Raw genomic sequence first — 20,087 nt, forward strand, 5'->3', positions numbered from 1 at the left:
TTTTTCTCATTTCAATTCACTTCCCGTCAACAATGTCTTCAATTTCCTCTTCTCATCCAAACCCTAACCCTAACCCTAACCCTAACCCTAACCCTAAATTCTCTGAACCTTCATCTTCGACCAATTCCAATCGCAAAAAGAGAAACAATCGAAACAGGAAGAAGAACAAGAAGAACAAAATTCCGAATTGGTTAGAGCTTCCAGAAGATGTTTGGTCCTTGATTTTCTCGAAATTATACACAATTCATCTAATTGAAAATGTCCAGAAAGTTTGCATGTTATTTCGCAAACTCTGCAAACAACCTTCGTTGTTTAAGGTCGTTGATATGACACTTCCAGATGCTTATATGGACTTGACTTTTGATGCTAATGTTTTGACACGATTCATTGTTGATCGAAGTTGTGGCGGTTTGCTTGATATTTACTTGGAGTTTCTTTGTGATGATGATACTTTGATGTACATCGTTGACAGGTACACCATTCTTAGGCTCTCTATTTTTATTTCGTGTTGTTTAATTTTTGGAGTTTTATAGTGTTGAATTATCTGAATTTTGTTTATTTTTCTGGATAAAAAAAATTGAATCATGTTGAGTAGCTCATAAATAGAAAAGAAGTGAGATTATTTAAAGTTTAAATATGCCTTATTTTTATTTTTTCATTTATTTTTATTCGTATTTGGTGTTAATTTGTCCGAATGTGAGTCAATATGGAAATATTTTGGTTGAATATTTAACTGTGACCTCATTTCTGATATTAGGTGAACATTGGTCTCAATATTGGTATAGTGTAAATGTGTAATTCTACATTACTAAACATAAAAATTGAGTTTGATGGAGCTACCCTGTTCTGGAATCATCGCAATAATGTTTCCATTTATTTTAATCAATGTCAAGTAGACATGTACCAAAATTTGAACACATTTGACTCATTGGCAATGGTGTTTGATGAATTTGCTTTGAAGTTGTTTAACTTTGTACAAGAAATTGAACTTTTATCATCTATCCATCTTAGAGATTTAATGAATATTGGCATTGATAGTCATTCGGTTGTATTTCCAATATTGATTTAGTAATTTGCAAATTACTGCTTCCTGCTTTTAGTGCATTGGCTATTAATTATTCAATATGGCATATATATATCATGTTTTATCACTTTCATCTAGCAACTATGAGACATCAGGGGACTTTCGAAGAAATTACCTTTATGATTTTACTCTTGTAGACTAATTGTTGTATTTTTAGTTTTTGCCAAGTGTACTATATTTTTAAGGTTGTAGATTGAAAAATGAATTGGGTAGTGACCTAAAGGAGAGCATCGGTATCTATTTTTTTCATTGTATTTTCTGACCATAGTTGCAGCTAAAGCTGGACAGGGTAACTCTACCAGAATTGGATTAGGATCTGATATGATGTACACTAGTAGTAGCACTTGACTTTAATAATGACTGATCTGTCATATACTCATATCCTTTGGGCTCTTAGGGGGGTTGTGCTTGAAAGTTCTTATAGAGAGTTTTGTTTTGTTTTGGTTTGATCACAATGAAAATGTTTGAAACAGGTCAAGGAATCTTAAGCATCTGCGAATAGGGCACTACATTTATATTTCTGGTGAAGGACTGATTGAAGCTGTAAAAAAGCTCCCAGCACTTGAGGAACTGGAGATTATTATATGTAATGATTACTCTGCAGATGATATTGAAGCTATTGGCCATGCCTGCCCTTCACTGAAAGCATTCAGCTTCAATGATGTTGGATCTAAGACTCTGGATTTTACTTGCAATGAGGAAGCACTAGCCATTGCTAAAAGCATGCGTAATTTGCGCAATCTTCAACTGATTGGAAGTGGTATGACAAATGAAGGCTTAAAAGCAATTCTTGATGGATGTCCTCTTCTTGAATCCCTTGATTTACGTGCATGTTTCCACATTGATTTATCTGGAGATCTGGGGAAAAGATGTGAGCAGATCAAGCGCTTGCGGAGACCGTATGACTCTACTGCAGATTATAGCCACCAAGCATGTGCTGATGATTCAGAACATTACGGAGCCTACAAGTTGGGGCCGTTGGGCAGTCCATGCAGTGAGTATGATTCTGATGATATTGGCTTCTATGGATATCCAGGGTACCTTGATTTCGAGGATGAATACCTTGACTACTTTGATGATTATGATGATCTCCCACTCCACTTCTTTGCTCAGTTTGCTGGTGCTGGCCTCGTAGACTATGAATCCTCTGACTGATTTTTCAGCTCTTTTCCTCGTTGCTGAATTTTCATTCATGTTACCCTGTCTGTCTTGTGTTAAATATTCCGTGGTTGCATCCGAGTGACTTCAGCTCCTATTTTACCCCTAGATTAACAGCTTGTTGCATCTGCAAAGACTGCAACGTTTTTTCTGTAATGTCTCAGAGGCAATTTGTTGCATAGCCACGTTTTTGCTAGGGCTGGTTTTGTTTAAAATCTTATTTCCAGTCTTAACCTATTCGAAAACTTTGTTTAATAACAGTATCTGGTACATGTATAAATATTTAAATTAGTTGTAGAGTGATTTGTAATTCTGTATGTCCTACTCCTTGTCAATTCATGTTTGCCCCACTTTTGGGCTAGATTCGGATGTGTTTTTCGAATTGGATACAAGTCATTGGATCTCCAAGTTTGGCCATTTAGGTCGGGTTTTATTGGGCCAAATCTTTTTTTTAAAGTCTACCCATCACACCCTTGCGAGTCTTTATCCTCTCTTCCGTACAAAACTCCCTATAACAAATTGGTTTGTTTGGCAACCGACCATAAACAATGATAATTAGAACGAATTTGTATGTAATTTAAAAAGATAAATAATGTTCATTCCTATGATTGTTCAAGAAGAATTTTAAAATGTCTATTTTTCTTCCTAAATTTTTCACTTGACATACTTTGTAAAATCACATTCTAAGCGGTTATAGATGGTAACATATTAACAAGGATGAGTGTTGACACCGAAATTTTATCAATTATTAGGTGTCAAATTTATGTAAATTAGGAGATAATATTAAAAAATATAAGATATTCATCTTCAGAATCTCATAGATTATTATCTTTTACTCTACGACACTGTATATAAAGAGGGTCGTATCTAGGGTTTAATTAGGCTCAGATGGAACAAGTCACAAAGACCCCATCTCCTCCCTACTACCAAACATTGTAGGTACATAGTATGGAATAAGCCGACAAAGCCCCGTACTATAAACAAATATCAAAACCCTAACCCTTTGGAGAGAGGAATCAAGAGATCTACGAGAGTTGTAACCCCACAAATTATCAATGAAATAATTGTTTCCGTACATTTTTCTGCCTCTTTAATTATATATTGCAGGTTTGAAATTTTTATGGTTTACAAATTGGCACGCTCGGTGGGACGATTTTCGCTCTTCATCTCCAATCTTCAAGTCTCAAAACTCGTAGATTTAATGGGGGCATACCAAATTTGCTTTCAAATTCTACAAGAAAAATTCGAGACCAAGTTGCATCCGATATCAAATCTTCACAACAGGTCTCGAGGGGGCATTTGTTGACACCGCAATTTTGTTAATTTATTAGGTGTCAGATATATGTAAATAAGGAGATAATATCAAAAAATATAATATATTTATCTTCAGAATCTCATAGATTATTATCTTTTACTCTACGACACTCTATATAAAGAGGGTCGTATCTAGGGTTTAATGAGGCTCAGATGGAACAAGTCACAAAGACCCCATCTCCTCCCTACTACCAAACATTGTAGGTACAATGTATAGAATAAGCCGACAAGGCCCCGTACTATAAACAGATATCAAACCCTAGCCCTTTTGGAGAGAGGAATCAAGAGATGTACGAGAGTTTTTACCCACAAATTATCAATGAAATAATTGTTCCCGTATATTTTTCTATCCTCTTTAATTATATATTGCAGGTTTGAATTTTTATGGTTAACAATGAGATTATGGATGTGTTTGACACTAGCTTTTAAGTACAAAGTAGTTTTTAGTGGTAAGTAAAACCAAATAAATAATTTTATTGTTTGGTAAGGCAATGGCGGTCTGGTGGATTGGTAAGAGTAATGTTTAGTGTGTGTATGGTAAGGTAGTGGTGAACTATAAAGAGTGTAAGATTAGTGTTTAGTGAGTTTTTGATAAGGTAGTGGTAGATTCTAGATTGATGGGAGTAGTGTTTAATGGTGGAGATAACTTTTGTTTTATCAAAAACTAAAATCTTTACTCCAAAGCTTTTGAAAAAATTAGAAATAAATGTTGATATTTTTTTTGTAGCTACTATCATTAGTTACTCAAAAAAGCTTAATTCTACCAATATACTCCCTCTGTTTCTTTTTAGTTGACACGTTTCTTTAGTCACGTTTGCCAATACACAAATCAAAACGTTAATATCTTTAGTTACAGTAAAAATTATAAAAAGTTGATATTTTAAAAATATATATTGTGACGAATCTAACAAGACCCCACATGACTATATTTTTCATTACGTATAAATCACAAAACATGGTCAAAGAGGAGTGTGTGAATAATGCTAAAGTCAAAACGTGTCAACTAATAAAAAAACGAAGGCAGTAGCTAACAACTATCTATATTGCTACATTTTTCTGAAACATGACTTATAGTCCCATAGAAATAATAGACTATTTTTCCGACTCGACTAAATTGTATTTAAAAATTCATTCTCATTATCGCAAATTTTTTCCGACCACCACGATTTTTTAAATATAGGTTATGGACCTTAATACCTTATGGGCTTATGGTCCATTTCTGAGAGTGTTACATAATACAGAGGCAATTTAAAAAAAAACGGTGACTTCATTCTCTCATTTCCCTCCAATTCATCATTCCAATCAACAAAAACACTTTGCAATTCACTTCATGTCTTCGATTTCCCCTTCCCATCTAAACCCTAACCCTAATTTATTCGAACCTTCATCTTCAACCATATTCAATCGCAAAAAAAGAAATAATCAAAACAGGAAGAAAAACAAGAAGATGAATTTTCCGAATTGGGTTGAACTTCCAGAAGATATTTGGTTCTTAATCTCTCGAAATTAAACACAATTAACCTAATCGAAAATGTTCAGAAAGTTTGTATGCTATTCCGTGAAATCTGCAAACAACCCTCATTGTTCAAGGTCGTTGATATGTTTCTTCCTGATGCTTATATGCACTTGGAATTTGATGCTAATATTTTGACTCGATTCATTGTTGATCGAAGTTGTGGCTGTATCATTGACATCTTTTTGGAGCATCTTTGATGATACTTTGATGTACATCGTTGATAGGTATACACGATTACATCATTTCTTTCGCTCGTTACTAAATTTTTTTTGAGTATGTCTTGTTTATTAAATTATTAAATCAGTGTTTAATTTGAGTGTTTTCCCCTGTTTTTGGGTGAATTTTATGAGAAATAGCCTATTTTAGTTCAAGAAATTTGATGTACATTTTTGTTCAATCATAAAGAATGAATGGATATACATCGAATTTTGTTCTGCAATGTCTGTTATTTTTCTTAATCTATGTTTGCTTTATATGCTGGCCTAGACATGTTAGGTTGATTTTTTTTTTTGGATATGGGGTGAATGCCTGAATGGTGGTATTACTCTATTCTGAAATTGTTGCAACAAGCTTTCCATATGCTTTCATTGACGCCGATAATGATGGTAAAACAATGTGCAAAGATCTGGATTGATGGACTAGTTTCCTTGAAGATTTCCCATCCACCAAAAAAAAAATAAAAATTATGATGAATTTTTTCTGGAGTAGTTTAAATAGGATGAATTACCAGTATATTGATTATTTGATATTACCTCATTTCTTGGTTAACATAATTTATGGAGTATGTGGCAAATTACTGTTTTTAGTTTGGTGTATTGACTTCTATCAAGCATTCAGTGCTGCAAAATAATCATGTTTCATGTAGTAGCAATTAGATGTACATCAGGGATTGGTTCAAGATTATAACTTTGGTAATTTTCTCATCAGACTTATTGGTCATGTTTCCCCTTGACAATTGTAGATCTGTAGCGGCAAGTTATTGTTATTCCCTCCGTTTTATATTGTTCTTCTCATTTAGAATCTCTGTTTGAGACAAAACTGCTCAAAGTGAGAAGATTAATATAAATTGGAGGGAGTATAATTTTGGCTAGGTGCTCTTCAATCTAACAAAAGGTTTACATTGAAAGCTGAAATTGGGTAGTGAATGAAAGGAATACATTGATTCCTACTCCTAGTTTTAATTTCTTCTCATAGTGTTGTCTGAGCTTAGTTGCCAGCTTGCCTTTAGAGTAGGACATGTAAATATTTAGATTGATATAGTTTGGTTTTAGATCTGATATAAATCATATGATGTATTACTTCGACATTTATAATGACTATATTGGACATTCTTGATCACATTATGTCATATGTAATTTTGGTTTTTGGATGATTTGAACAATTGAGCAGTAGGTAGTTTTCTCTGGCCCCTCGTGGCCATAATTTGTTATTCTAACTTTATGTTCTGAACAGGTCAAAGAATCTTAAGCATTTGCGATTATGGCACTATATTGGTCTTTCTGATGAGGCACTGGTTGAAGCTGTGAAAAAGCTCCCAGCACTCGAGGAAGTGGAGATGATTATGTGTAAATACTCTGAGGATACTATTGAAGCTGTTGGGCGTGCCTGCCCTTCACTGAAAGCATTCAGCTTAAATGATGTTGGATCTAAAACTTTTAACTTTACTTACAATGAGGAAGCACTAGCCATTGCTAAAACCATGCCTAATTTGCGTAATCTTCAACTGATTGGAAACTGTATGACAAATGAAGGCTTAGAAGCAATCCTTGATGGATGTCCTCTTCTTGAATCCCTTGATTTACGTACATGTTTCTACATTGACTTATCTGGAGACTTGGGTAAAAGATGTAAAAAGATCAAGCGATTGCGGCTACCATATGACTCCACTGCAGATTATAGCTACCAGGCTTGTACTGATTCAGAAAAGTATCCTGGCCACAAGTTGAGCAGTCCGTACAGTGAGTATGATTCTGATGATAATGACTTTTGGGGGCGTTTGGTTCGCGGATTATAGGTATGAGGTATGGGTTTAGAATGACAAAAACCCATACCATATGTTTGGTTGTCAAAAATATGATTTTAAAACCCATACCTCATACCCATGAGGTATGGGGTTTAGAAACCTTGGAGGGGAGGAGGGTTTGGCTCATTCCATTTCCTTAGGTATGAAATTAAGGGGATGATATTTTATTCCAGAATTGAACCAAACACATGATATCAAGTATTAAGTTCCAACCCGATACCACCTTAACCCTATTCCTGATTCCAAACCTATACCACTCTGCGAACCAAACGCCCCTATGGTTTCGATGCTGATTACCTTAATTTTCAGAATAATTACCCTTACTATATTGATTATGATGATATCTATCCCTAGTTTGCTGTGCTGGTCTCATAGACTGAATCCTCTGACTGATTTTCCGGTTCTTTTTTCGCCTTGGTAAATCAACAATCATTTTTTCCCATTTGTCTCAGGGTAATAACGTAGCTTGTTGCATCTACAATTTTGTTTGTTCTTTTTGCTCGGGTTATTTTCCCTTGGTTGCATCTCAAGGATTACATCCTTTCTGTAATTTATTGAGTGGCAGTTTGTTGCATAACCATGTTCATGCAGGTTTGTGTTTTTGCTAGATATCATATGTCCAGTCCTCACCTTTACATTCATAAATTTCTTAAACTCACTTGAATAAATATTACACATACTTAGTGGAGTCTCGACCTAAAGCATTCTTTTGGATGATAAGAGAAAACAATCAATTAAACAATTTGAACCAATACGTCATACACGGGGATTATAGTTTCTATTTAATCTGTTACGTTAGCTGTACGCTATGTTATTTTAATCCAAACACTTGTTATTTACTCAAGTAATAGACTAATAGTATCTGTCACAAAATGTACATGTGATCTGCTAGAAACCTAGAAAGACATTGAAAATTCACTCATGTCTTATTTCTGACTTCCTGTTGATCATTTTTGTCAAATATTTGTAGGTAGAAGCACATCTTATAATAAAAGTTTAGATTTGGAGCTATCTGAAAGGGTCATAGATATTTCACATAACAGACCAAACACATGATTACTCAATTATAAATTATAAAAGCAGTCAACTTTGACCAGTTAATAAAATACATGATGCGAGAGCAACAATTATTTATGCAAAAAGATGATGTCTAATACACCAAAGTTACGGTCTAAACACTCAAAAGTCTACATTTTGCGGAAAATCTTCATCAGAATCTGCTAACAATTGTTACAGCAACGTTTGATTATAGAAATGATATACGAAATACATGTACAATGGTTTAAGTATTTTGACAACCTTATGACGCCGTTACACATTATTTCACCAACCATGCTTTGATGAAGAACATTTCAATAATCTATGCTTAATAATGTTGATTAGTCAACTTAACAACAGTGAGTATGATTCTAATGACAGCAGCTTAGTTCTGACTATTCTGGAGGTTGCCTTTTGGACTATGAATATTCTGACTTTTCAGCTCTTTTTGGCCTCTTTGGATCTTAGTATACTTGCGTTGATTGCATGCAGACATTTCAAATCATATTTTGTTCTCATGTCACATCTTTACAAGGCCAAGTTCTTGTAAAATTCTTCCTCGATTTTTATATTATCTGATCATTTAACTAACTTCTACTCTTTATACAAGCATTATCCGTCTCTAATACATGTCAATTTGAATCACCAGTGCATTATTATTTGCCAGTTTTCCAAATTTAAATGGAAAATAAACTTTGCACAACTTAAGAGACAATCATATGGGAATGTAGGGATTTTCATCAGAAACTCTGTAGTTCCTGACTTCCTGTAAATGAAATATTATTCTGTATGCATGTAATTAGCTTCAGAACTTTTGTTCTACTTGAATAATGTTATTAAATTGAAGGCACATACATTAGATGGTCTGAAAACATGAATATGATTATATGACAGTACATACATCTCCATACAACTTTGTTGTCTTGGGAGAATTGAACATATTATATCTAGTTATCTACTGCAGTTGAACATATTATATCTACTGCAACCTGTTAAAGTGTTGGTGTCATACTGAAACTGTATGATGAGGTTTGTGACTGTGACCTCGGGGAGCCAGCATAAGAGGAGGTGGGAGCGAGTGAGGAGATGCGAGGAACTTGTAGTGATTCAACTGTTCCCTCTAGCATGTCGACCACTTGACTCATCTCAGGCCGGCTTGATGGATTGGTCTTAACACACCATAAGCTTACCAAAATCATCTTCTTCTGAATATCCTTCTCATCAGAACTCAACATCTCTTGGTCATCCAATGCTTCCCCTAACTCGAGTTTCTCATATATCCATTGAGGGAAATACTTTTCGCTGTTGCATTCAATGCCTTCAATATCAGTTTTTCTTCGACATCCAACCATTTCTAGAACCAACATTCCGTAGCTATAAACATCCGATTTGTAGGAAACACCACCAAAACTCCTTAAAAATACCTCAGGAGCAATGTATCCCACAGTTCCTCTGGCTTCAGATATCGATATTAGGCTCTCCTTCTGAGGGCACAGCTTAGCTAGGCCAAAATCAGAAATCTTTGGACACAAATTTTCGTCTAGGAGAATATTGTGTGGCTTAATGTCAAAATGAAGTATTCTTGTGTTACAACCTCTATGCAAGTACTCCAGCCCTCTTGCAGTTCCAACCGCGATTTGAAATAATTCTTCCCATGTCAACGTGTGGTGGCTGTTTTTTCCATAAAGATACTTCTCAAGTAATCCATTAGGCATGAAGTCATACACAAGAGCTCGATGTCGACCTTCATAACAAAAACCCAAGAGACTGACAATATTTATATGGTTGGTCTTTCCTATACTTGCAACCTCATTTATAAAATCCTCTGCATTTCCTTCTGATTTTTTCAGCATCTTTACTGCAACAAGACGATCAGTATTCGGAACCTTTCCTTTGTAGACAACACCATAGCCTCCTTCACCTAACTTATCTTTGAAAGAATTGGTTATTTTCTTCAGATCAGAATATGTGTATCTTTGTAGACCAACAGTTCCATGAATCTTCAGAAAAGCCTCAACATCCGGCTTCTTTTTTCGCTGAGGATCCTCATCCTTTGATGACCATCGTTTTCTTAGACAGAAGACTAATAAAATTAAAATTCCTAGCCCAACAGCTGAAAAAGAAGCTGCAAAACAATCAAGTAAAACATGTTATTATGAGATCGTCTTACCCAAGACTTGTTCAATCTGCAATCTTCATATGTAAGGAAAATTGAAATATGTGGAACATTAAAGGTGAAAAAACATTCAGGTACATCAGTAACAGTACCTATTAGCGCAATCTTGGACTTGGTTAGAATGACCTTGTATGGAGTGGATCCTGTTTTCAAGATTCAATTAGAGATATCAGACAAACGAGTCTAATTATTAGGTGCATCTGCGAGTATTATTTCACAAATATACCTGGGAAAGGGCACTTGGATTCATCTCTGCAGAAGCAAAAGAACTTGTTTGAACGCGGCTCATGTCCACACTGCCCTCCGGATTTGAGACATGCTTCACACGAGCCATTATTCGCGTTCCATTTAAGCTCGAAACCATTCCAAGCAGCATTAGGTATGTAACCACCTATCTGATCCATAGCCAAATTGTCGTCCATATGAATTGGAAGAAAAAGATTGTTAGGACATGAAGATACCGAGATACTATTATTCATCATGGCATTCTTAGTCAACCAACAAACCGGTACATTCGTGGGATTCACAGGACACGAAAACTCTTTCCAAGTCTTAGTAGAATTACACAACGTCGAACAATTACCATAAAACAAGGTAAGGTTGGCATCGCGAGGAGTGTATTGAAAAATCGAGAAGTCTATTGTAATGTTTTGTAAGGAGTCAGGGCACCCTGACTTTGCTTTAAAATCTTGCCTAGCAACTGTTACGGTTGATGTTGTGTAATTGACATTCATAACATCAAAAGTTTGCGACATCATGCTCATGGTAACGGGTGTAGCAATTTGATCGCAGCCTAAGAGCTCAAACCCGGGGTGACCACAATATGAAGGTCGGTCCAAACCATAGAAAGGGTAGCTTAAATTGGTTATGTTACCACAATTGAATGACTGACTACATGTTTTGAACTCTTTGCTAACGCGGCAAAGAGATGTTGGAAGGTTTGTTAATAATAATGCTAAAATGAAGGAGATACATGAAGATGGGATTAAGTAATTCATACTGTATGTATGTATAGTATGAAGACAGAAAGAAAGGGAAAAGATAGAATTTGAGGGAAGATTTTATTCAAATGTGATATTTGTAAGCAATGAAATCAAATGTAGAGGAATATAGTGATTATATGGTCAACGTCAAGTATTGGGAATATATTAACTTTATTGTAAGGGGCATTGAGGCTGGCAGTAGGGTCGAGGAACTAGGAAAAAGTTTGGCAACTTGCCAACTACCCAAAAATACAAAATAATCTTAGTTCCAAGGTAGAAAATGAAGCGCGTTGGTGTATTGTATTTTATTGGATTTAAATTAAATGATACAGTTTGACTTTGTGTATTGTTTACATAACATGGTTTAACTTTGTTTCATGATTAGTGTTGAGCAAAAGTATAGTTATATATGTGAGGTTATGTTAAATTCGTCTCTTAAAATCTACTTTCTCTGTTTTTTTTTAGTTAACAACTTTCTATTATCAAGCTTGCCAACGCATGTTTTTAGAGCTTAATAAGTTCAATTATCAACATTGTAAAATTATAAAAAGTAGATATTAATAAAATATACATATAGACGATTCAAACAAGAATGAAAATAATCGTATGAGAACAGACCCTTAATCACGCTACTAGAAGTCTAGATGTCAAAAACTTACTTAACCGACCCAGCGCGACCTAACTTGAAAAAATCCAATTTAAATTTCGACTTATATGAGCACAATAATGTAACATTACTTAATTTTAAAATAGACCCAACTCGACTTTATCTATGAAAGATCTATATTGAGAATGTTAAGCGCTTAAGGGAAGAAGACTGAGATTTTAAAATCTAAATCCATTACATGACTATTGACCAGTATCCATGAGTTGGTATGAAGATGTCGGATTTTAAGCCCAAATCTATTACAGTACAGTATTACTAGTATAAAAAGGCATTGAGAGGTCTGATTTAAGGTAGAGATGATAAAAAATCGGGCCAGGCCTTACACACAATTTTTCATACCTAAACTCGCAAAATAGTAGTGGGCTTGTTGGGCCGGGTTCGGGCTTTTGAACTAAAAATGTATTTTAATATTTGCCCAAACTCGCCCTATTTTCGGGCTGAATCGGGCTGGGCTAGCAGGCCGGGCCAATGTTGATTACCTCTACTTTGCCCAAATATTGTTACATTCATAATTTCATATAGTGTTTATTAAGTAAGGAGTTGCACCGGGAGTGTGGGGTGATTTAATTCTTGACCGTTCAGAGGAAAATTTCATGGCTTTTCTCTTCATCAATTGATAAGTTGATATAACCAAATTTGTATTAGGATTATTTCTTTTAGTATATCTTGAGATTTATAATACAGACATCAAAATCTTTTGTTGTAATCTCAGAGATAGGAAAATAGCAGAGATCTTTCTTTCTCAGAGATTAACTTGAATGTTCTCTTTCTTTATCCCTCAAAATTAGCAGAATTCACAAATGGAAAAACGAAAAAATGGCGGAAACCCTAACTTAACTACTGCGATAGAAGAATCAATGGCCTCATTCACAATCTCTTCTCCTCCTCGAGATCTTGATGGGTGTGAACCCTTTGATGTTGATGCAGGGTTTGAGACTTTTTTTGCAATGTGTGAAAAGTAAGTGAATTATAGTTGTAATCTCAACAGAATTAATTTCATATCAAAGCTAGGTTTTGGGATAATTGATTTTTCAAACTCATGAATTGGGGTTGAAATTACGAGTATGTTATCTTTATAATTGTAATTGTAGTCTCAGCAGTGTGTTTATGGTTTGGGATAATTAGTTTTCCCTGTCATAATCTATCAGATTTCAGATTCGTGGATTGGGGATGATTGAACTTAATTATGAGTATTTAGTATTGTAATTGTGAAATTTGTGATTTCAACTGTGTGTTTGGAATTCAGTTTGAGTATGTAGTTAGGGTTTGATATAATTGTTTTCATGAAATTACGAGTATTTAATGATCAAATTAAATCTGGCTAATTAAACATAGTACTATTGCAAGGTTGAAGTCCACGGCATATTATCCAATTACCATTCCCGAGAGGGCTACTCGAATCCCAGGCACCGACTGTTTTAGGCACAACACTGATCAGCATCGTCGTGATAAGATGGCTGATTTTTATCCCGTGGCTTTGGCTTACTTCAACAAAAAATATGTATGTGTATATTTAACTTAAATATCCTGAATGAACTGATTATGTCTATAAGTTAGGGTGCACCATTATATGTTCGTTGTGATTAATATTGGTGCAGTTTTATTTGTCCGTTGTGATTATCACTTGTGAATACCAATTGACCATTCCTATGTAAAAACTTATATGACACAACTGAAAGGAGCAAGGACTACTATATAAGTTGGATGCGCTATAATTGTCAATTCATTCATCGTGATTATAACTCGCAGTTACCTAAGGACTGTTCCTATGTGAAAATGTGTGCATAATATCATAAGGAGATAATGTGACTGAAAGGCTACTATATAAGTTGGATGCACTATTATATGTCCGTTGTGATTATCAATTGTAAATATTGAAAGACCGTTTCTCTTTAAAAACTTGTTTATAACCTTATAGCGCACTTAATAGGGAATAAAGATTGGAAGAGTACTCTATAAGTAGCCAACTAGGGGTGCACTATGTTATGTCGTGGAATTTAATTTTTTTTCTTCTTTTTATTAATTTTTTAAAATGCCCTGCAGAACACAGATTATGAGTATGAGGATTGTGTTGATCTGATCGCTTCTGGAATGGATAACAATTACGCTTGTCATTGCAACTTCACTGCCAAACCTAAATCAGCGCCTTTCAAGCCTGGTGATTTTTCCACCAAACTTTTCTTTGTGGAATTCATGGATACACCTGCTGCTATATCGTCCCTCACATTTTGCAGTATGCTAGACGGTAAGGCCTCTCATCATCATTTTACCTATGTTTGTATGTATGCTTAGTTGGTCCCCTGTTTTTTAACAGAAAAACTAACACTATCTCATTAAGTTATAATTAAAATGAACACATCTCTCTCTCACACACAATCATGGCTCCTTAATTTCTGATGGTCTAATTTACTTGATGTCCTATAGATGCTGAAGCTGCATGCGAAGGCGACTGCTCGATATGCCCTGAAGTGTCGATTTCTCATCCGGCATCTTTCAGAAGTGGCTTAAAAAAGTCCTTAATGTGAGCATGATGTACTAGAATTTGGGTTGCTGGCATCTAATATCAGTAGCAACTAGTGTGGAATTTGAAGTTCATATGGAATAGTAGTATAAATATTTGTGTTGGAGACGCTAGGCACAACTTTTTCATGGAATTGAAGTTAATATATGTAGTATAAATATTTGTATAAACTAGATTCTATATATGAGAAGTTTGCAGACTTTACAGATCAGATAATCAATTTTTGCTACTAGCTTCCCCATCAATTAACGTTTAAAAATAAACTGTTCTAAGCTAAATCATTCCATCAAAAAATACATAGTAGTGTCTTCATGTCACATTATTTCTACTACATACCTAAGTTTCCACGATCTTTGCACCATTGCCATTGTGCCTCAATTGCTTGGAAAGATTAATATTATTGGGTCAAATTGATTTTCCAAGTCAGCAAATTTGCGTCTTTTTTAATTGTTGTTACTCCCTCTGTCCCTTAATTTTCATAATATTAGTCTTACTTTTTTTAAAAAACGTTAGTCTTACTTTTTATTTTGGACTTTTCAAATAAATAGTCCTGTATTACACTATTACTCTGATTTTAATGGTCCTTGTGCAAAAATGATCAAATTGGTTTACTCTTTTATGAAGTGAGCAACATTAATTTACTTTTTATTGCAAATTCTTTATTGATTATAACCTTAATGCGCATTAATTTACTTTTAATTGCCTGGTGAAGTAATTAGTCATTGAACCATGAGCTCCAGCCTAATGGTTCACTTGACAAGGAGTTGCACCGGGAGTGTGCGGTGATTTGAATCTTGACCGTTCTCAAGAGGGAAATTCCATAGTCTTTTCTCTTCATCAATTGATAAGTTGATATAACCAAATTTGTACTATTAGACTTTTATTTAGTTGATCTCCGTCTCTATTTTTTGTGTATCTTGATATTTATGGAGATGACTTGAAGTACAGACATCAAAATCTTTTGTTTTTTTGTTTTGTATTTTAGTTCATCAAACCAGCATTCATTTGTCCATCATTCCCTTCAGTTTGTTATCTTTTGATCTCCTTTTCTTCATTAAACCTTCTCTAAATTTCAGAAAGATGAAGCTCTGTTTTCAATCATCTTTCTTCCTCATGATCATCATCTCCCTCTTGATCCTACTCCACGTGTCTGTCGAGGCTAGCAAATACGATGAATGCAAAAGGGTGGTTCAGTGTGGAGGTTTAAACATAAGCTACCCTTTCTATGGTGAAGATACCCGCCCAGATTACTGTGGCTATCCTGGCTTTAAGCTCAACTGCAGCAGTGAATATGGTGATATCCCAGAGATTTCAGTGACACAGTCATCGGAGAAATACCATCTTCTAAGGATGGATCCAAGCTCACATACTATTGGCGTTGCTCCAAAAGACTTCTGGAATACTCGCTGCCCGGATATTTTGTTCAATACCTCCTTAAACTACAACCTTTACAAGTACGCAGATGAAGTTGCAAATTTTACCTTCTACTATAATTGTCCACGACTTTCAAGCCCTGATTCCAAAAGTTCAGCAATTTCGTATAATTGTCCGAACATAAATAGTAATCTTCCTGGAGTTTTCTTTAACATTGATGATGATTATATCCCACAAACTCCATGCCTAAGCAATATCATTGTCCCATTATTCAATCAATCTGTAGACATTTTGAAAGATTCAGACAGCGTAAGGAATGCCTTTGAAAAAGGCTTCGAATTAGAATGGATAGCTGACAACGCAAAATGTGATAAATGCCGTGAAAGAGGTGGGGAGTGTGGGTATGATTTTAGCCAGAGAAATTCTACTTGCTATTACGATTACGGTATGAATCCTTTCATTTTCATTTAGTTATACTGAATCTTCTGAATAACTTAGATTAAATCTTGATTAGATGGTCTGCTTAATTTACTTGACTCCATGCGCAAAAGCTTTACTATATCTTGCTGATTTGGTCCTCTGATGTAATCAAACTAGCTGTCTTTAAGCTTATCTATGCGTGTGAAATTGCATCTTTCTGATTCTTATTAACTGTTTTCGTTGAGTTTCTATTGTAGGTGACCACAGACTTTAGGATAGGGAGGACCATGCCAATAGTTAATCTGTACGGAAGCTATGTAACTCAGACATGGGTATTTGAGTTTGAGTAAGTGAGTAACATAGCCAGAGAGTACCAAACCCACCCGTTTCCTACCGATCTGTGTGTTGGGCTAGGCTTGAGTCCTGTAGTTATTTAAGTGGGTAGACTTGAGATTTGTAAAGGTAGTAATTTGGGAACACTTATCATTCTAATTTCTAATAATTCATTCAACGGTTCGGAAGTCATTTGGAAACACCGTCTTCTACGGATGGATCCAAGTTCACATACAATCTCTGTTACTCCAAAAGAATTCTGGAATACTTCCTGCCCGGATACGGAAAGTTTGTTCAATACCACCTTAAACACCATTCTTTACGAGTACACGAATGAAGTTGTAAACTTTACCTTCTACTATGATTGTCCTACTTCAATTCCTGTTATGCCATCCCCAGGTTCAGCAAGTCTGTATGATTGTCCGAACATAAATTATAGTCTTCCTGGAGTTAACTTTAAGATCGGTGATGACTATAGCCCACAAATTCCATGCCATAGCAATATCATTGTCCCATTATTCAATCAATCTCGAGACATTCTGAAAGATCCAGAAAGCGTTAAGAGTGCCTTTGAAAAAGGCTTCAAATTAGAGTGGATAGCAGACAACGAAAAATGTGATGAATGCCGTGAAAAAGGTCGGGAGTGTGGGTATAATTTTAGCCAGAGACATTTCACTTGCTACGGTATGAATCCTTTCATGTTCAATTGGTTATACTCCAAGTATCTTCTGATTAAATTAAGAGTAAATTTTGATTAGCCTATTATATGATGATCTTCTGCTTACATAGTTTATGTCACCTAGTTTATATATACCAAAAGCTTTACTATGTCTTGATTACCATTTTCATGATCAGAGATAATGATAGATCATGATTATCTGAAATTAACAGTAGCTTGACTGGGTTGATTAGGTTGTTAGACACTTGGGTGCCAAACTAGCAATTCTACATTTCTACTCACATTATCTATCTTAACTAGCTTTTGTTAATTGTGATCTTAACGTTACAAGTAGGGGAAAAAAGGGCAAAGATTATACTCCGTGTCAAAGAAAACATCTATGGCGCATAGACCAGGCTCATTGTTTTTGGGTTTTTATGTGGTGCAGTTTGCTCTGGCAAAATTCCAAACCGGACCACAAACACCCCTAACTATTTTCCCATAATATAATCCATACGAAGAAAAGTCTATATTTTCCTCCACTTTAAAATTGACAGGAAAGTTCCATAAATTGGCCTTAAAATTCTACGTTCAATAGCCTTTTAGTCTCTTCACTACCCTTGGTCCTCAACACTGATTTGATAATCAATCTTCTTTAATTTTCACTTCTAACATGAACTTCTCTTCCTACTTCCTCATGCTCTTCATCATCATGATTCTACTAGACAAAAGATGTAAACCATTTGATACTTAGACAACATGATTCTACTACGTAATTGTTGGGTTTCTTAAGTCTTTAGTCAATTCCACTCTGGGAAACATATCTTGTAGATTTTTCAAATGGGGATGTTAACGAGTCTAGCAGATAGACTTTTCAGTAGTTTTTACTGAGTCGAGGAGTTGCACCGGGAGTGTGGGGTGATTTAATTCTTGACCGCTGTTCTCAAGAGGGAAATTCCATATTCTTTTCTCTTCACCAATTAATATTTTGATATAAGCAAATTTGTATTAGGATTATATTTAGTTGATCTCCGTCTTTGTTTTTGTATATCTTGAGAGATGGAGATGACTTGAAATACAGACATCAAAATCTTTTGTTGTTTTTTCAAACAAGCTTTATTTGTCTGTCATTCCCTTCACTTTGTTATCTTTTGATCTTTTTTTCTTCATAAATTTTCTCTAAAACTCAGAAATATAAAGCTCTCTTTTCAATCATCTTTCTTCCTCATGATCATCAACTTATTCTTGATCCTACTACATATGTCTGTCGAGGCTAACAAATACAGAAGAATGCAAATCGGGTGAATGGTTTGTGTGATAAGTGTCAGATTTACTGATCTTTCTTCAGGGAAAAAATAATGACTTATATTGAGTCAATAATCTATTCTTTTCATTTCATAAAACGAATTATTCTCATCGTCTAGTTTCTTTAATGAGCTTCATACAGAATGAAGCACCAGCTTTCCAGATCTCTTTCATTAATTACTCTCAATTTCTTCATACTAGTAATCAGTTCCTTAAAATTCATAAGCTCCTATGATGAGCGTTTCTTAAACTGCAGTCAACCTTTTAACTGTGGTGCCATAGAAAATCTAAAGTATCCCTTCTGGGGAGAAGATAGGGCACCATATTGCGGCGTACCTGGATATGAGCTTCAATGCCTTGGCAATGATGCTCCAATCATTACCATCACATCTCAGAAATATAGACTCTTAAAAGCTGATGCTGAAGCACATAAGCTTACAGTGGCAAGAGATGATGTTTGGGATGATCTTTGCCCTTCATCCCTGGTGAACACCAGCATCAATACCAGCCTCTTCGAGTATCCCTTTAACCCGGGCTATTTGACTCTCTGCTATGACTGCCCTGTTGCATCTATGACAAGTATGGGCTTTCTAGGACAAACTGTTTGTAACAAAAATGGTTCCTTTACTGATGTGTATTTCAAAGCTGGGGTGTATACTTCTAATATAGGGTGTAGGAGTGTGGTAAGCATACCAATTCTCAAAACACTACCTCCAGAATTAAAGATTGACAAAGCCTCTGTCCTTAAGGTTTTGCATGATGGTTTTGAATTACAGTGGAAAGTGAACGATGATCAATGCAAGACATGTGTAGAATCAGGTGGTCAGTGTGGGAGTGATCTCCTCGGAAATAAATTCACTTGCTTTTGCCCTGACTAACCTTATGCATCAGAATGTCCTACGACTCCTACCCCATCAGGTATGTTTGAGAGTTCAACTGAACCAAGTTTCTGTAGATTACTATTAAGATGCGATAATAGAGTACTTCATAATTTTCACAAATCGTGTGGGGAATGTGTGATAATACTACTATGATTAGATTTACTTGCTATTGCTCTGATCAGCCTTACGCTTCCAAATGCCCTGGTAAAAGCCCTGTACTTTCTCAAGCAATTTTGTTAACTACTTAACCTACTGTATAACTTTAGTTTAATGCAATCAAACTTCTTTTGTTGACCATTTAACTGCAGTCTTGAATTGATAAATTGTTATGAAATCAGATCATTCACCTAGTCTATTGGCCTATATAGAATACTTGGCATGAATGATGGATCTACTCACCACAATATGGGGAAATGGGGAAATTAATGAGTCTAGCAGACTGACTTTAATGAGTCTAGCAGACTGACTTTTCAGTACGTGTTTATCACAATATTAAGCAGACTTTCTGTATGGAATTGAAAATTTTGTGTCCCTTTTGATTGTTTATATTATACGAGTAATGACTACAGATTTGGTTCTTGCTAAGTGCTAACAGTAAGTTAACATTTAACAACTAATCATGAAAAAGACTGTTGT

At 35.2% G+C, this 20,087-nt stretch overlaps 2 protein-coding genes and 2 pseudogenes across 3 annotated transcripts; 3 read left to right on the forward strand and 1 right to left on the reverse strand.

Annotated features, from left to right (window-relative positions):
- Positions 1-32: 32 nt before the first annotated feature.
- On the forward strand, positions 33-2,561 carry LOC145593853 (putative F-box protein At4g05475 pseudogene; annotated as a pseudogene). Its single transcript, XR_014102806.1, has 2 exons — positions 33-472; positions 1,558-2,561. The product of XR_014102806.1 is annotated as a putative F-box protein At4g05475 pseudogene (transcript).
- Positions 2,562-4,047: 1,486 nt separating this feature from the next.
- LOC145593854 (putative F-box/LRR-repeat protein 23 pseudogene) lies at positions 4,048-7,086 on the forward strand (annotated as a pseudogene).
- Positions 7,087-8,994: 1,908 nt separating this feature from the next.
- Positions 8,995-11,349, reverse strand: LOC145594545 (LEAF RUST 10 DISEASE-RESISTANCE LOCUS RECEPTOR-LIKE PROTEIN KINASE-like 2.4). The gene is made up of 3 exons (XM_081650861.1): positions 10,536-11,349; positions 10,402-10,452; positions 8,995-10,258 (listed from the first exon to the last, which is right to left on the reverse strand). Exons 1-3 carry the CDS (start codon positions 11,305-11,307, stop codon positions 9,126-9,128), a joined length of 1,956 nt encoding a protein of 651 aa, XP_081506987.1. The 5' UTR covers positions 11,308-11,349; the 3' UTR covers positions 8,995-9,125.
- Positions 11,350-12,759: 1,410 nt separating this feature from the next.
- LOC145593855 (uncharacterized) lies at positions 12,760-19,448 on the forward strand. The gene is made up of 7 exons (XM_081650221.1): positions 12,760-12,917; positions 13,307-13,460; positions 14,003-14,204; positions 14,384-14,480; positions 15,557-16,299; positions 16,737-17,328; positions 18,827-19,448. Exons 1-7 carry the CDS (start codon positions 12,760-12,762, stop codon positions 19,446-19,448), a joined length of 2,568 nt encoding a protein of 855 aa, XP_081506347.1.
- The last annotated feature ends 639 nt before the right edge of the window (positions 19,449-20,087 follow it).

This window comes from Chenopodium album, chromosome 19 (genome assembly GCF_948465745.1).
Source record: "Chenopodium album chromosome 19, dcCheAlbu1.1, whole genome shotgun sequence".
Classification (NCBI taxonomy): Eukaryota; Viridiplantae; Streptophyta; class Magnoliopsida; order Caryophyllales; family Amaranthaceae; genus Chenopodium; species Chenopodium album.

Coding starts and splice junctions, on each gene's coding strand:
- LOC145593855 (XM_081650221.1), top strand. CDS start 12,760: ATGGAAAAACGAAAAAATGGCGGAAACCCTAACTTAACTACTGCGATA. Junction 12,918..13,306: donor TTTTTTGCAATGTGTGAAAA/GTAAGTGAATTA, acceptor TACTATTGCAAG/GTTGAAGTCCACGGCATATT. Junction 17,329..18,826: donor TTCAATTGGTTATACTCCAA/GTATCTTCTGAT, acceptor CTTAAACTGCAG/TCAACCTTTTAACTGTGGTG.
- LOC145594545 (XM_081650861.1), bottom strand. CDS start 11,307: ATGAATTACTTAATCCCATCTTCATGTATCTCCTTCATTTTAGCATTA. Junction 10,453..10,535: donor ATCCAAGTGCCCTTTCCCAG/GTATATTTGTGA, acceptor TCTTGAAAACAG/GATCCACTCCATACAAGGTC. Junction 10,259..10,401: donor GTCCAAGATTGCGCTAATAG/GTACTGTTACTG, acceptor ATTGTTTTGCAG/CTTCTTTTTCAGCTGTTGGG.